This window comes from Oncorhynchus masou, chromosome 9, assembly GCF_036934945.1.
Source record: "Oncorhynchus masou masou isolate Uvic2021 chromosome 9, UVic_Omas_1.1, whole genome shotgun sequence".
Classification (NCBI taxonomy): domain Eukaryota; kingdom Metazoa; phylum Chordata; class Actinopteri; order Salmoniformes; family Salmonidae; genus Oncorhynchus; species Oncorhynchus masou.
This window is the reverse complement of record NC_088220.1, coordinates 46,457,960-46,473,864: the sequence shown is the minus strand read 5'-3', so window position 1 is coordinate 46,473,864 and position 15,905 is coordinate 46,457,960. Positions and strand designations below refer to the sequence as shown.

Genomic DNA, 15,905 nt, shown 5'->3' with positions numbered 1-15,905 from the left:
GAACTGTGAGCTACCTTGTTCTGCTGCACTGTAATCTGTGCTATTGCACAGTGCTTCCACTGTGTTTTGGCTTTCATGGCACTAAGGAGGAGACTCAATTTGACAATGATAGGTGATACTAAACTGTATGACTGCTGTGAATGGGGGTTAACAGTGTGGTGGTTAGTTGGAATGCTCCTCTTTCAAACACAGAGTACAGTTGTGGCCAAAAGTTTTGAGAATGACGCAAATATACATTTTCTGCTGCCTCAGTTTGTATGATGCCAATTTGCATATTTTCCAGAATGATATGAAGAGTGATTACATGAATTGCAATTAGATGCAAAGTCCCTATTTGCCATGCAAATTAACTGAATCCCCCAAAAAACATTTCCACTGCATTTCAGCCCTGCCACAAAAGGACCAGCTGACATCATGTCAGTGATTCTCTCGTTAACACGAGTGTAGACTAGGACAAGGCTGGAAATCACTCTGTCATGCTAATTGAGTTTGAATAACAGACTGGAAGCTTCAGAAAGATGGTGGTGCTTGGAATCATTGTACTTCCTCTGTCAACCATGGTTACCTGCAAGGAAACACATCCCGTCATCATTGCTTTGCACAAAAAGGGCTTCAAAGGCAAGGATATTGCTGCAGGTAAGATTGCACTTAAATCAAAAATGTATTGGATCATCAAGAACTTCAAGGAAAGCGATTCAATTGTTGTGAAGAAGGCTTCAGGGCGCCCAAAAAAGCCCAGCGAGCACCAGGACCGTCTCCTAAAGTGGATTCAGCTGGGGCACCACCAGTACAGAGCTTGCTCAAGAATGTCAGCAGGCAGGTGTGAGTGCATCTGCATGCACAGTGAGGCAAACACTTTTGGAGGATGGCCTGGTGTCAAGAAGGGCAGCAAAGAAGCCACTTGTCTCCAGGAAAAAAACATCAGGGACAGACTGATATTCTGCAAAAGATAAGGGATTGGACTGCTGAGGACTGGGGTACAGTCAATTTCTCTGATGAATCCCCTTTCCGATTGTTTGGGGTATCCGGAAAAAAGCTTGTCCGGAGAAGACAAGGTGAGTGCTACCATCAGTCCTGTATCATGCCAACAGTAATGCATCTTGAGACCATTCATGTGTGGGGTTGCTTCTCAGCCAAGGGAGTGGGCTCAGTCACAATTTTGCCTAAGAACACAGCCATGAATAAAGAAAGGTACCAACACATCCTCCGAGAGCAACTTCTCCCAACCATCCAGGAACAGTTTGGTGACGAACAATACCTTTTCCAGCATGATGGAGCACCTTGCTCGGGGAACAAAACATCGATATTTTGGGTCCATGGCCAGGAAACTCCCCAGACCTTGATCCCATTGAGAACAATCCTCAAGAGGCGGGTGTACAAACCAAAACTGACAAAAATATCTAAAGCTCCTGAAGCAGCAAACTTTGTGGAAATTAATATTTGTGTTATTCTCCAAACTTTTGCCCACGACTGTATATTCATCCAAAATGTCAATTTGATGTATTTTGCACTGTTTTGACCAACTCCGTTGCCTTGTGGTTAGAGTACCCACCCTGAGATTGAAAGGTTGGGAGACCGCTCGTCGGCTGAGCCATACCAAACCCTGTTTATATGGTACCCGATGCGTCTCAGCTTGGCACTCAGAATTAAGGAGGTACATTGGGGATAAGACTGCAATGGAATAGTATCCTGTCCAGGGGTTGTACTTATACATCAACCTGCTTCATGCTACAGAGAATGACTCTTGCTCAATTGAGCTGTTCCTGTTCGCTCGTGCAAGGCTCCTTACATACAGTGGCAAGAAAAAGTATGTAAACCCTTTGGAAATACCTGACTTTCTGCATAAATTGGTCCAACAAATAATCTGAGCTTCATGCAGGTCACAACAATAGACAAACATTCTGCTTAAACTAATAACACACAAACAATTATACGTTTTCATGTCTTTATTGAACACACCGTGTACACATTCACAGTTTAGGGTGGAAAACTTATGTGAACCCTTGGATTTAATAACTGGTTGACCCGCTTTGGGCAGCAATGACCTCAACCAACTCTGACTGGGCTTCAGTTGAAGCCATTCTGTTGTTGATTTACATCTGTGTTTTGGGTCGTTGTCATGATGCATCACCCAACTTCGGTTGAGATTAATTTGGCGGACAGATAGCCTAACATTCTCCTGCAAAATGTCTTGATAAACTTGGGAATTCATTTACCCTTCGATGATAGCAAGCTGTTCAGGCCCTGAGGCAGCAAAGCAGCCCCTAACCATGATGCTCCCTCCACCATACTTTAGAGTTTTGATGAGGTTTTTATGTTGGTGTGCTGTGCCTTTTTTTCTCCACACACAGTGTTGTGTGTTCTTTCCAAACAACTCAACTTTAGTCCACAGAATATTTTGCCAGTAGCGCTGTGGAACATCCAGGTGCACTTTTGCAAACTTAATTTTTTTTGTTTTTTTTAACAGCAGTGGCTTCTACTGTGATGTCCTTCCATTCTTCCACACCATTCTTCTTTGGTGTTTTCCATATTGTAGACTCGTCAACGGAGATGATAGCATGTTCCAGAGATTTCTTTAAGTCTTTAGCTGACACTTTAGGATTCTTCTTAACCTCATTGAGCATTCTACACTGTGCTCTTGCAGTTATCTTTGCAGGACGGTCACTCCTAGGGAGAGTAGCAACAGTACTGAACTTTCTCCATTTATAGAGAATTTGTCTTACCATGGACTGATGAACATCAAGGCTTTTAGAGATACCTTTGTAACTTTCCAGCTTTATGCAAATCAACAATTCTTAATTTTAGGTATTCTGAGCTCTCTTTTGTTCGAGGCATGGTTCACATCAGGCAATGCTTCTTGTGAATAGTGTCGTGACGTTGTATTAGTTAATGTGACGACTGTTGTTCATCGAATGATTAAAGTTTCTAATTGCGTGATTAAAACCTGTTAGAGATCGTGATACTTTTTTCAAAATTCTGTTAAAAATCGCACAACTTTTAAACGTCCTGCTACTCATGCCAGGAATATAGTATATGCATATGATTAGTATGTGTGCATAGAAAACACTCTGAAGTTTCTAGAACTGGTTCAATGGTGTCTGTGACTATAACAGAACAAGTTCCGTTGTCAAAATCGCAAGAAAACCTCATCACAAAATCTACAAAGAAAAAATTGATCCGCCAGTTTTTATTATTGTCTAAGGCTTGTCATAAATGATGGAACTGTGTTTGCAATTCCTACAGATTCCACACGATGTCGCCAGTGTTGTGATTACCAGGGCCCTTTTTCCTTGGTTAGATTGGTCAATAGCACATCCGGTCTTCAGGTACGCAACTGAAAAAAATGTCCGTGGGGAACTGGACTTCGTTTTGTAAACGTCTAGTTATTGAATACAGATCGCTCCGTGATCAATTTGATCGTTTATTAACATTTACTAATACCTAAACTTGGATTACAGAAGTAGGTTGAAGTGTTTTGTCAAAGTTTATAGGCAACTTTATGAATTTTTTAAAATTATGTTGCGTTGGGAAAGGTGCCTTTTTACATGGATTTCACAGTGTTCATAAATGGACATTTTGGGTATATATAGACCGATTTAATCGAAACAAAAGACCCAATTGTGATGTTTATGGGACATATAGGAGTGCCAACAAAGAATCTCGTCAAAGGTAATGAATGTTTATATTTTATTTCTGCGTTTTGGGTAGCGCCGGCTACGCTAATTTCTTTGTTTACGTCCCCTGTGTGTTTCTGGGGGCTGCATGCTATCGGATAATAGCTTCTCATGCTTTTGCCGAAAAGCATTTTACAAATCTGACATGTTGTCACGTCTAATCAAGGTGGGTGGAATCAGGCGCAGAGAGCAGATAGCGATAATAAAGTTTTATTCTCCGGTGAACAAAATAAACAACGGTCAACCCAAATACAGACAGGGTGAATATATCCAACACAGGATAAAGACTAACCGGAGAATAATAAACAGCAAACACCAACAGACAAAACAAATGACAAAATAAACAATCCCGCACAAAACAAGGGCGGGACAACCTACATTAAATACAAACACTAATAAACTAAACAACACACAGGTGAAACCAATTAGACAAAACCAACAGATACACGAAAAAGGGATCGGTAGTGGCTAATAGGATGGTGACAACGACCGCCGAGCACCGCCCAAATGGGCAGGAGAGCCAACTTCGGCGGAAGTCGTGACACATGTTGGCTATATTCACAACGAGTGTGGTTTGAATTGAGTACCCTACATGTGAATTTTTAATGAAAGTTTGAGTTTTAACGAGTACAATTAGTTGGCGCTCTGGAATTTCCGCTGATTTGGTTCCTGTACAGGAACAAACTCCTGAAGTTGTTTTAATTAACTGAATCAAGCAATTATTAACTCATTAACCTGGGACACCATAGGAAAACTAGTTTTTATTGAGTTTCTATTTCCCAAATGAACTCAAAGAATATTAGAATATCGATTTTACCACGGCCGCTAATTAACCAGTTGCCTCTACCAATCTCGTTCTGAACGTCGTATAGCCCGTGAATCTGCACGGACCCGGGTCTCACCAATGAGTTCATACCACACCAATCTTAGTTGAATATTTATTTACTAAAAAGCTAAAATGATGATGAAAGATACACATAGACAAAACACATTATAGGCTATTGATTAGAACTTGGTATAACGGGCCAACACACTATGGTGCGTGTTACCCAAAATGGGGATTTCAAAGAGAGAGAGAAAAAAGAAAGTGCACGAGAGAAATATACATTTGGGTGAATTTGTCAGCTATGCTATTTTAACCCTAGCCTTGCCTCAAACTGCCGCTCTTATGGGTCAGAATATAATGATGTAATTACGTGGGGATGGTCTCCGAAGATTCTCTGCGTGGACCGTCCAGACTGCTCGATGACGCACTACTCCGGCGCATCTCACTGATCGTCCTCCCGATGTCAGTGTCCTTTTGGCTTAGGAGTCTGTTCCCTCAACCTTTGCTCTGGACGGGGTTACACATGGAGTAAAACAAACATACAGTAGAAAAATAAGTCTATATACAATGTGAGCAAATGAGGTGAGATAAGGGAGGTAAAGGCAAAAAAAGGCCATGGTGGCGAAGTTAATACAATATAGCAAGTAAAACACTGGAATGGTAGATTTGCAGTGGAAGAATGTGCAAAGTAGAGATAGAAATAATGGGGTGCAATGGAGCAAAATAAATAAATAAATACAGTAGGGGGGAGGTAGGTTTTTGGGCTAAATTATAGATGGGCTATGTACAGGTGCAGTAATCTGTGAGCTGCTCTGACATCTGGTGCTTAAAGCTAGTGAGGGAGTTAAGTGTTTCCAGTTTCAGAGATTTTTGTAGTTCGTTCCAGTCATTGGCAGCAGAGAACTGGAAGGATTGGCGGCCAAAGGAAGAATTGGTTTTGGGGGTGACCAGAGAGATATACCTGCTGGACCGCGTGCTACACGTGGGTGCTGCTATGATGACCAGCGAGCTGAGATAAGGGGGGAATTTACCTAGCAGGGTCTTGTAGATGACCTGGAGCCAGTGGGTTTGGCAACGAGTATGAAGCGAGGGCCAGCCAACAAGAGCGTACAGGTCGCAGTGGTGGGTAGTATATGGGGCTTTGGTGACAAAACGGATGGCACTGTTATAGACTACTACATCCAATTTATTGAATAGGGTATTGTAGGCTATTTTGTAAATGACATCGCCGAAGTCGAGGATCGGTAGGATGGTCAGTTTTACAAGGGTATGTTTGGCAGCATGAGTGAAGGAGGCTTTGTTGCGAAACAGGAAGCCAATTCTATATTTATCTTTGGATTGGAGATGTTTGATGTGAGTCTGGAAGGAGAGTTTACAGTCTAACCAGACACCTAGTCCACATATTCTAAGTCAAAACCGTCCAGAGTAGTGATGTTGGACGGGCGGGCAGGTGCGGGCAGCGATCGGTTGAAGAGCATGCATTTAGTTTTACTTGTATTTAAGAGAAATTGGAGGCCACGGAAGGAGAGTTGTATGGCATTGAAGCTTGTCTGGAGGGTTGTTAACACAGTGTCCAAAGAAGGGCCAGAAGTATACAGAATGGTGTCGTCTGCGTAGAGGTGGATCAGAGACTCACCAGCAGCAAGAGCGACATCAATGATGTATACAGAGAAGAGAGTCGGTCCAAGAATTAACCCTGTGGCACCCCCATAGAGACTGTCAGAGGCCCGGACAACAGGCCCTCCGATTTGACACACTGAACTCTATCAGAGTAGTTGGTGAACCAGGCGAGGCAATCATTTGAGAAACCAAGGCTATCGAGTCTGCCAATGAGGATGTGGTGATTGACAGAGTTAAAAGCCTTGGCCAGGTCAATGAATACGGCTGCACAGTATTGTTTCTTATCGATGGCGGTTAAGCTATCGTTTAGGACCTTGAGCATGGCTGAGGTGCACCCATGACCAGCTCTGAAACCAGGTTGCATAGCGGAGAAGGTATGGTGGGATTCGAAATGGTCGGTAATCTGTTTGTTGACTTGGCTTTCGAAGACCTTAGAAAGGCAGAGTAGGATAGAAATAGGTTTGTAGCAGTTTGGGTCAAGATTGTCCCCCCCTTTGAAGAGGGGGATGACCGCAGCTGCTTTCCAATCTTTGGGAATCTCAGACGACACGAAAGAGAGGTTGAACAGGCTAGTAATAGGGGTTGCAACAATTTTGGCAGATCATTTTTTAGAAAGAAAGGGTCCAGATTGTCTAGCCTGGCTGATTTGTAGGGGTTCAGATTTTGCAGCTCTTTCAGAACATCAGCTGACTGAATTTGGGAGGAGGAGAAATGGGGAAGGCTTGGGCGAGTTGCGGTGGGGGGGTGCAGTTCTGTTGACCGGGGTAGGGGTAGCCAGGTGAAAAGCATGGCCAGCCGTAGAAAAATTATTGTTGAAATTCTCCATTATAGTGGATTTATCGGTGGTGACAGTGTTTCCTATCCTCAGTGCAGTGGGCAGCTGAGAGGAGGTGTTCTTATTCTCCATGGACTTTACAGTGTCCCAGAACTTCTTTGAGTTTGTGTTGCAGGAAGCAAATTTCGGCTTGAAAAAGCTAGCCTTTGCTTTTCTATCTGCCTGTGTACATTGGTTTCTAGCTTCACTGAAAAGTTGCATATCACGGGATCTGTTCGATGCTAATGCAGAACGCCATAGGCGGTTTTTGTGTTGGTTAAGGGCAGTCAGGTCTGGAGAGAACCAAGGGCTATATCTGTTCCTGGTTCAAAGTTTCTTGAATGGGGCATGCTTATTTAAGATGGTGGGGAAGGCATTTTTTTTTTAAATAACCAGGCATCCTCTCCTGACGGGATGAGATCATTATCTTCCAGGATACCCCGGCCAGGTCGATTAGAAAGGCCTGCTCGCTGAAGTGTTTCAGGGAGCGTTTGACAGTGATGAGTGGAGGTCATTTGACCGATGACCCATTACGGATGCAGGCAATGAGGCAGTGATCGCTTGATTGAAAACAGCAGAGGTGTATTTAGAGGGCAAGTTGGTTAGGATGATATCTATGAGGGTGCCCGTGTTTATGGCTTTGGGGTTGTCCCTGGTAGGTTCATTGATAATTTGTGTGAGATTAGGGCATCTAGTTTAGATTGTAGGATGGCTGGGGTGTTAAGCATGTTCCATTTTAGGTCGCCTAGCAGCACGAGCTCTGAAGATAAATGGGGGGCAATCATTTCACATATGGTGTCCAGAGCACAGCTGGCGGCAGAGGGGGGTCTATAGCAGGCGGCAACGGTGAGAGACTTGTTTTTAGAGAGGTGGATTTTTAAGAGTGGAAGTACAAATTGTTTGGGTACAGACCTGGATAGTAGGACAGAACTCTGCAGGCTATCTTTGCAGTAGATTGCAACACCGCCCCCTTTGGCCGTTCTATCTTGTCTGAAAATGTTGTAGTTAGTAATGGAGATTTCAGAGTTTTTGGTGGTCTTCCTAAGCCAGGATTCAGACACAGCTCGACCATCCGGGTTGGCAGAGTGTGCTAAAGCAGTGAATAATACAAACTTAGGGAGGAGGCTTCTAATGTTAACATGCATGAAACCAAGGCTATTACGGTTACAGAAGTCATCAAAAGAGAGTGCATGGGGAATCGGAGTGGAGCTAGGCACTGCAGGGCCTGGATTCACCTCTACATCACCAGAGGAACAGAGGAGGAGTAGGATAAGGGTACGGCTAAAAACTATGAGAATTGGTCATCTAGAACGTCCGGAACCGAGTAAAAGGAGGTTCCTAGGGGTGATAAAATAGATTCAAGGTGTAATGTACAGCCCAAGTTATGGTAGGATGTGAATACAGTGCAGGTAAACCTAGGTATTGAGTGATAATGAGAGAGATATTATCTCTAGAAGCATCCTTGAAACCAGGTGATATCATCGCATGTGTGGGTGGTGGAACTGAAAGGTTGGATAAGGTATAATGAGCAGGCCTAGATGCTCTATAGTGAAATAAGCCAATAAACACTAACCAGAACAGCAATGGACAAGGCATATTGACATTAAGGAGAGGCATGCTTTGTCGAGTGATCATAAGGGTCCAGTGAGTAGTAAGGTTGGTTGGGGTAACGGCGATTCAGACAGCTAGCCGGTCCATCGGTAGCAAGCTAGCATAGGATGAAGGTCTGTTTTTAGCCACCTCGTGCGTTTCTGTCAGTTGATTAGGGGGGTTCCGTGTGGTAGAGGGGATCAATCCAAATGGCCAAAATAGTTATAGTGACCCAAGAAAAAATTGTCCGATAGACCTATTCAGATAGCAGCCGATAAGACAGCTAACGATTAGCGGGCTGCAGATGGGTGTTCATGTAACGTTGTGACGGAGGGGCCAGTTGGATAACTCCCTCGGGCAGATAATGTCGGTAGTCCAATCGTGAAGGCCTGGTGGGGCTCCGCATCAGCAGTAAAATGGATCCGGATAGGTGATTGTAGCCCAGGAGTGGCTGATTTGAACTCTTCAGCTGGCTAGCTCCGGAATAATTGATGTTTGCTCCGGGATCGACGTAAGCCAATAGTCACACGGATAGCAGCTAGCTAGCTGCGAGATACAGGTGTAAATGTCCAGAGCTTGCGGTTAAAATCCGGGGATATGGAGAGAAAAATAGGTCCGGCATGTTCTGGTCTGAGTCGCGTTGTACAAAACGGGCAATAGCTTTTCGACCTAAAGGATAGCTGATGACCACAAACTGTGGTTAGCTAAATACTAACGTTAGACAGTACACTGGCTAGCTTCTATTGTGAATTTCAGATTTGAGGTAAATAATACTTTTTTATTTTTTAAATTCTATTTATTTTTTATATATGGCAAGGCATCTCCAACATATCCAATCTCGTCTCATTGATTGGACTCCAGGTTAGCTGACTCCTGGCTCCAATTAGCTTTTGGAGAAGTCATTAGCCTCGGGGTTCACATACATTTTCCAACCTACACTGTGAATGTTTAAAATATGTATTCAGTGTAGACAAGAAAAATACAATAATTTGTGTGTCATTAGTTTAAGCACACTATGTCTGTCTATTGTTGTGACTTAGATGAAGATCAGATCCATTTTGATGACCAATTTATGCAGAAATCCAGGTAATTTCAAAGTTCACATACTTTTTCTTGCCACTGTACGTTTGACTAGTACTGTTGTTTTCTGTCATTTTGTTTTCCTCCGCAGCGACTCGCGACGAGTCCCTGTGCATCATCGCCAACCCGGCCTTTGTGGTGTACTCCTCCATTGTGTCCTTCTACATTCCCTTCATCATCACTCTGCTGGTCTACGTGCAAATTTATGTGGTGCTTCGCAAGCGGCGAAAACGGGTGAACACAAAGCGCTTGTGTCAAGGGACAGGCGACCACGACACAGGCGTCACATTAAAGGTGACTAGGCTGCAAATCATGTTTTTCAAAAATGAAGAGCTCGACATACTTAGGAGAGCCAATTCAATGAAATACTTTGTCAACAACACATCATGTGTTTTTGGAGAATGTAATCTAACAGGAGGAAGCAAAATATTGTCCATAAAGTGTTTGCTCTTCCCAGACATGAGAGGCCAAACACATACAGTTGAAGTCGGAAGTTTACATACACTTAGGTTGGAGTCATTAAAACTCGTTTTTCAACCACTCCACAAATTTCTTGTTAACAAACTATAGTTTTGGCAAGTCGGTTAGGTCATCTACTTTGTGCATAACACAAGTAATTTTTCCGATAATTGTTTATGGACAGATTATTTCACTTATAATTCACTGTATAACAATTCAGGTGGGTCAGAAGTTTACATACACTAAGTTGACTGTGCCCTTAAACATTTTGGAAAATTCCAGAAAATTATATCCTGGCTTTAGAAGCTTCTGATAGGCTAATTGACATCATTTGAGTCAATTGGAGGTGTACCTGTGGGTGTATTTCAAGGCCTACCTTCAATCTCAGTGCCTCTTTGCTTAACATCATGGGAAAAGCAAAAGAAATCAGCCAAGACCTCAGAATGAAATTGTGGACTTCCACAAATCTTGTTCATCCTTGGGAACAATTTCCAAATGCCTGAAGGTACCACGCTAATCTGTACAAACAATAGTACGCAAGTATAAACACCATGGGACCACACAGCCGTCATACTGCTCAGGAAGGAGACTATCTCCTAGAGATTAACGTACTTTGGTGCGAAAAGTGCAAATCAATACCGGAACAACAGCAAAGGACCTTGTGAAGATGCTGGATGAAACAGGTACAAAAGTATCGATATCCACAGTAAAATGAGTCCTGCTCACCAAGGAAAAAGCCACTGCTACAAAACAAGCATAAAAAAGCTAGACTACGGTTTGCAACTGCAGATGGGGTCAAAGATCGTACTTTTTGGAGAAATGTCCCCTGGTCTAATGAAACAAAAATAGAACTGTTTGGCCATAATGACCATCATAATGTTTGGAGGAAAAGGGGGAGCCAAAGAACACCATCCGATCCGTGAAGCACGGGGGTGGCAGCATCATGTTGTGGGGGTGCTTTGCTGCAGGAGGGACTGGTGCACTTCACAACATAGATGGCATCATGAAGGGGGAAAATTATGTGGATATATTGAAGCAGCATCTCAAGACATCAGTCGGGAAGTTAAAGCTTGGTCGCAAATGGGTCTTCCAAATGGACAATGACCCAACGTTGTGGCAAAATGGCTTAAGGACAACAAAGTTAAGGTATTGGAGTGGCCATCACAAAGTCCTGACCTCTATCCCATAGAAAAATTGTGGGCAGAACTGATAAAGCATGTGTGAGCAAGGAGGCCTACAAACCTGGTTCAGTTACACCTGCTCTCTCAGGAGGAATGGGCCATAATTCACCCAACTTATTGTGGGAAGCTTGTGGAAGGCTACCCAAAACGTTTGACCCAAGTTAAACAATTTTAAAGGCAATGCTAAGTACTAATAGAGCATACGTAAACTTCTGATCCACTGGGAATGTGATAATAGAAATAAAAGCTGAAATAAATCATTCTATCTATTTTTATTTTGACCTTTCACATTATTAAAATAAAGTGGTGATCCTAACTGAGCTAAAACAGGGAATTTGTACTAGGATTAGATGTCAGGAATTGTGAAAAACTGAGTTTAAATGTATTTGGCTAAGGTGTATGTAAACCTCCGACTTCAACTGTAGATAATGATCTTGTTGGAGGGGGCAAGAAATACACACGAGATAGCTTTCTAGCTGGGATGAAAAGGGCACACTCAATTATCCTAAGGTGTTTTTAAGGTGGTTATCTTTTGTGCAATGAGATTGTTAGCAACATATTGTGCTGTAATTGGTCATTTCACGCGACAAATCCCACTTGGCCATGTTACATTGGTCTACTAGATTAGGAGGAGACCTGAAATGCAACAGTAATTATGATGTGCCTTTTAAGTGACCTTTTCTGGGTATTGATTTTAGTGACATTAAAGCGGATCAATACAGGAAAAGAAGACGTGTTTCTCTCACCCCTGTACATTACTCATGTACATGCATGCTTTTGTCTTGGTGTGGGGAAGTGCGAGCGAAGAGAAAATAAATTCACAAGGTACTGGGCAATTGCAAGAAATATAGTCCTCATCACTTTTATACTGAGAGTCAATAAACCATTTCTGAAACAATATTGTCAGTTTAACTCCAACTTTTTATTTCTGCCCTATTGAGTGTTATGGATGTAATAATTTGAATGGGAATCAAATAACGGTGTACGCTCAATAGAATTACAGTTTGTTTGGTTAATTGTTCTTTAGAATTGTGCCCTCTCAAAGAGCGACTCGGAGACCATTTGGTGCCTGTGCAGTGACTGTGTGCCGGCTTCTTTCCCCTGTTGTTGTTTCAGGAGAAGTGCAGTCACCCAGGAGATGTGAGTCTGTGCACTGTGATTGTGAAACCTAATGGGAGCTTTCCTGTCAACAAGAAAAAAGTGGTGCGTCAAGTATTTGTTATGCTATTTTTTACAGAGTAACTCTCAGAAGGAAATGTATTTACTTTCAAAGGCAGTTAATGCAGTCTCCTCTATCGTTCCCATTTCTCCCCATATGCAAGATAAAGAAGTTTCTGCTCTATTAATAGTATTACTACTACTACTACTACTACATTGTTGTTGATCTCTGTCAGCAGATCTTCATCAAAGAGGTGGCCCACGAAGGGGACGACATGGAGTTGGACGAGAGGACCAATTGCAACCCTCAGAGACAGAGGCATGTGGACACTGCTACCGCCACACCTGTCAGCCACCAGCTCCTCCCGCCAACCAAGGGTAACACCAGCCCCACCTCCGTGTCCCCCTCCCCGCCTGAGGGCTCTCTCAAAGTGGAGAAGAACAGTGACTCGAAGGACATACTGGCGGAAGTGCCCAAAGTGGCTAAAGTGTTTCAGACCGAGGCCTTACCTAACGGCAAAACCCAGACGTCTATCAAGCAGCAACCCACTCTCATGAGTAAGAGGAAGATCTCCCAACAGAAGGAAAAGAAAGCCACTCAAATGTTAGCCATAGTCCTTGGTAAGTTGTTAACATGAATACCACTTTGAAGGTACTGTTGAACTTTTCAGGAGAGAGGAGGGATATAAACATTGGGGTAAAGTCTATTTTACTTTCACACGTCATAAGCAGTAAGAGAACTCAATAAAATGTAGCTGATATATTTATTTTACTAGCTGTAGCTTTCTGATGGCCTGTATAGGTATATTATAGTCCCTTAGTAATCCTTAACTTGAAAAGAGCTTACAGGCAGCGAGGCAGACGATGTTGCAACAAAAGGAGACAGATTTACATTTTCATACATCAGAAGGACTTTTTTTAATCAAGTTTAACTTCAGGACATGATTCAATGTCAACATCAATCCAGTACCACGGTAATAGCTGGTTTCTCCAATCTCTTCACATTTTGTCTTCTCTCTCTCTCTCTTTAGGTGTATTTATCATATGCTGGCTACCTTTTTTCATCACTCATATATTGAACACCCACTGCACCACATGCAAGGTTCCTGCGGAGATGTATAATGCTTTCACGTGGCTGGGGTATGTGAACAGTGCCGTGAACCCCATCATATACACCACTTTCAATATAGAGTTCAGAAAAGCTTTCATCAAGATCCTGCATTGCTAAGGTTGGCATTTTCAGCAGGGAGCTGAAATGAAGAAAAGCAAACTTATAGCCTACTAAAATATACCTCATCCACATGAGGACTCTGCACGTGACCATAAGTCTCAGTGATGATCTTTTGAGAAATGGAGAGACTGAGTAAATGCCACACATGAAGACCTGGGGACTTTTGTTTGATTATTTTGTGGACTTATGATCTCCCACATGAATGTATATCGAGGAATAATGTATTTTATCAATGAACTGTCTCTTGGAAATGTCATGTTGGTCTTAACCATCGTGCTTGTCACTTAAGAACTGTCCACTCCAGGAAATGTAAAGAAAACACAAGAAGATGTGCTTAAAAACACTAAAGCAAACCTCCTATTTAATCTGTGTATATGATGTATTTTGATCATGGCTGAATCCTTCAAAGAACAACTAGATATCAAAAAATCAGTGTTCATCTCAGTATTAAACCTGATCATATTAAACTGGTCATCTATGAGCTCTGCAGCTTTAAACCACCCACAGAATAAAATGTGTGTTACATAGAGATGAAACATTTTGACTCATGGTTTTCTCACTGGTCCACTTGGCAAGAGAGGCACATATTTGTGATACATTTAATTATTATTATTATTAATAATATGATTATTATTATTAATATTATACCAAAACAACTTACAGCCACCACGTGACAATTGTTCCTATCTGGCTCGGAAGGACCATGAATAAGGTTTTTAAGCAATTATTATTTACATTTGCTGTAAATGCTTTTTATAAACCTGTTCTATGTGATTAAATGCCTGCAATGAAAATTTGATGCATGTTGCAATGCTCCTTTATATGGATTCTCATGAAATGTAAGTTTGACAAAAAAAAAAACTATGGCCAATAAATGAAGTAATGAGACGTGATGTGCTATGTAAATGTGTTGTTCTTTGGTACTCTATATACTGTTTATATAATGTAATCCTGTATAAATAACTGATATAATAGTACAATGCAAAATCGTTATGCCACTACTAGGCTGAATACTCTATTATAATTGGTCGAGAGGGCATTCATTATTTTCCTGAAAATACACTGCAAAAAATAATATGGCAATTATGTAGTTCCAACTAAAAATAGGGACTCGCTATTCCATATCAATGTTTTCTGCAGATGATTCTAATGTTCTCTGTGCAGGAAACCATAGTGGGACACACAAAACATGTTTGAATATTACTTTATTTCCATTATAGTGAAAAATCAAATACAATATATCTATCCATTTCAAAAAGACAAATCAAGAGCAAGTCTTTAGTGTCAAAGCCCCCTAGGCCTAGTCTATGGTTTATGTGCCATGACACAGCTTGATCTACAGGCCCCATCTCGTAGGATGTTATAATGTCATTAGTCCCATGGTAACCATTATCAGAGACTGTGGTTAGTCTCTCTACATAAGATCAAAGCCACAGTTTCTGATGACAGCGCATAAATAGTTATGTCTTCAGTGTAAAAGGGTTGCCTCATCCCATAATTAATGTGTAATCTTGAAGATTTTCTGCCCCACGAGCTACCTGTCTTGACATATCAAGTCCCTCATCACTACAACATAAGATGGCTCCTCACTGCACTGAAAGTATACCCTGGCTGTCTGGCCTGGTACCACCAACAATAGTAAAGAATAGAGCTGTACCAGTGGTCACACACAGAACCCCATTGTTGTACTGGTAGGATAGTGATGACACTTACCAGACGTTTCCTTAAAATCCAAATTGACTTGCAGTACAATGAGTGCATACACTTTTAGAATGTCTGTCTCATCCCTGTGGGACTTAAACCCACCACCTTGTCGTTGTTTTATTCTGACCAAGTAATGTGCCTTTGTATACCTTGTCTGAATTTGTTTGGCATTCAGACACATTCTGTCGTCACACTATACGTCTCATCACAGGCTACTGTGTTATTCTGGGTACTTTGATTTACACTTTAGCCATGGTTCATCTGTGCCAGAGCCGATTGAATATTTACCTTTCTCTTTCATCATCCTTACGCTGTAACAGGCTGTCCCTTAATTTTTTTGTTGTAAATACTAGACGTTTCCTACAACCAGCATCCAGCCCCTGGCCCTGTGTCACATTTTAAGGAGGTCCCCATTACCCCAATTCAAACAGCACCCTGAGTCTTCAAAATCCTGTTATTCAGATGCTATTTCACCTTCAATGACCCCAATACCAACCATACATGTACTATCCCCTGTCACTGTCAATCTGAATGTCCTCCCCTCCATCCGTGATGATGACACAGTCAG

The 15,905-nt window shown here is 42.1% G+C and overlaps 1 protein-coding gene across 1 annotated transcript in view; it reads left to right on the top strand.

Annotated features, from left to right (window-relative positions):
• LOC135546050 (D(2)-like dopamine receptor) overlaps positions 1-14,526 on the top strand; it is a 46,769-nt gene extending 32,243 nt beyond the window's left edge. The window contains exons 5-8 of the mRNA XM_064974150.1: positions 9,696-9,857; positions 10,989-11,011; positions 12,639-13,023; positions 13,434-14,526. Of these exons, the coding sequence (XP_064830222.1) occupies positions 9,696-9,857; positions 10,989-11,011; positions 12,639-13,023; positions 13,434-13,630 (767 nt within the window). The 3' untranslated portion in view covers positions 13,631-14,526. The remainder of the gene's footprint in view (positions 1-9,695; positions 9,858-10,988; positions 11,012-12,638; positions 13,024-13,433) is intronic.
• The last annotated feature ends 1,379 nt before the right edge of the window (positions 14,527-15,905 follow it).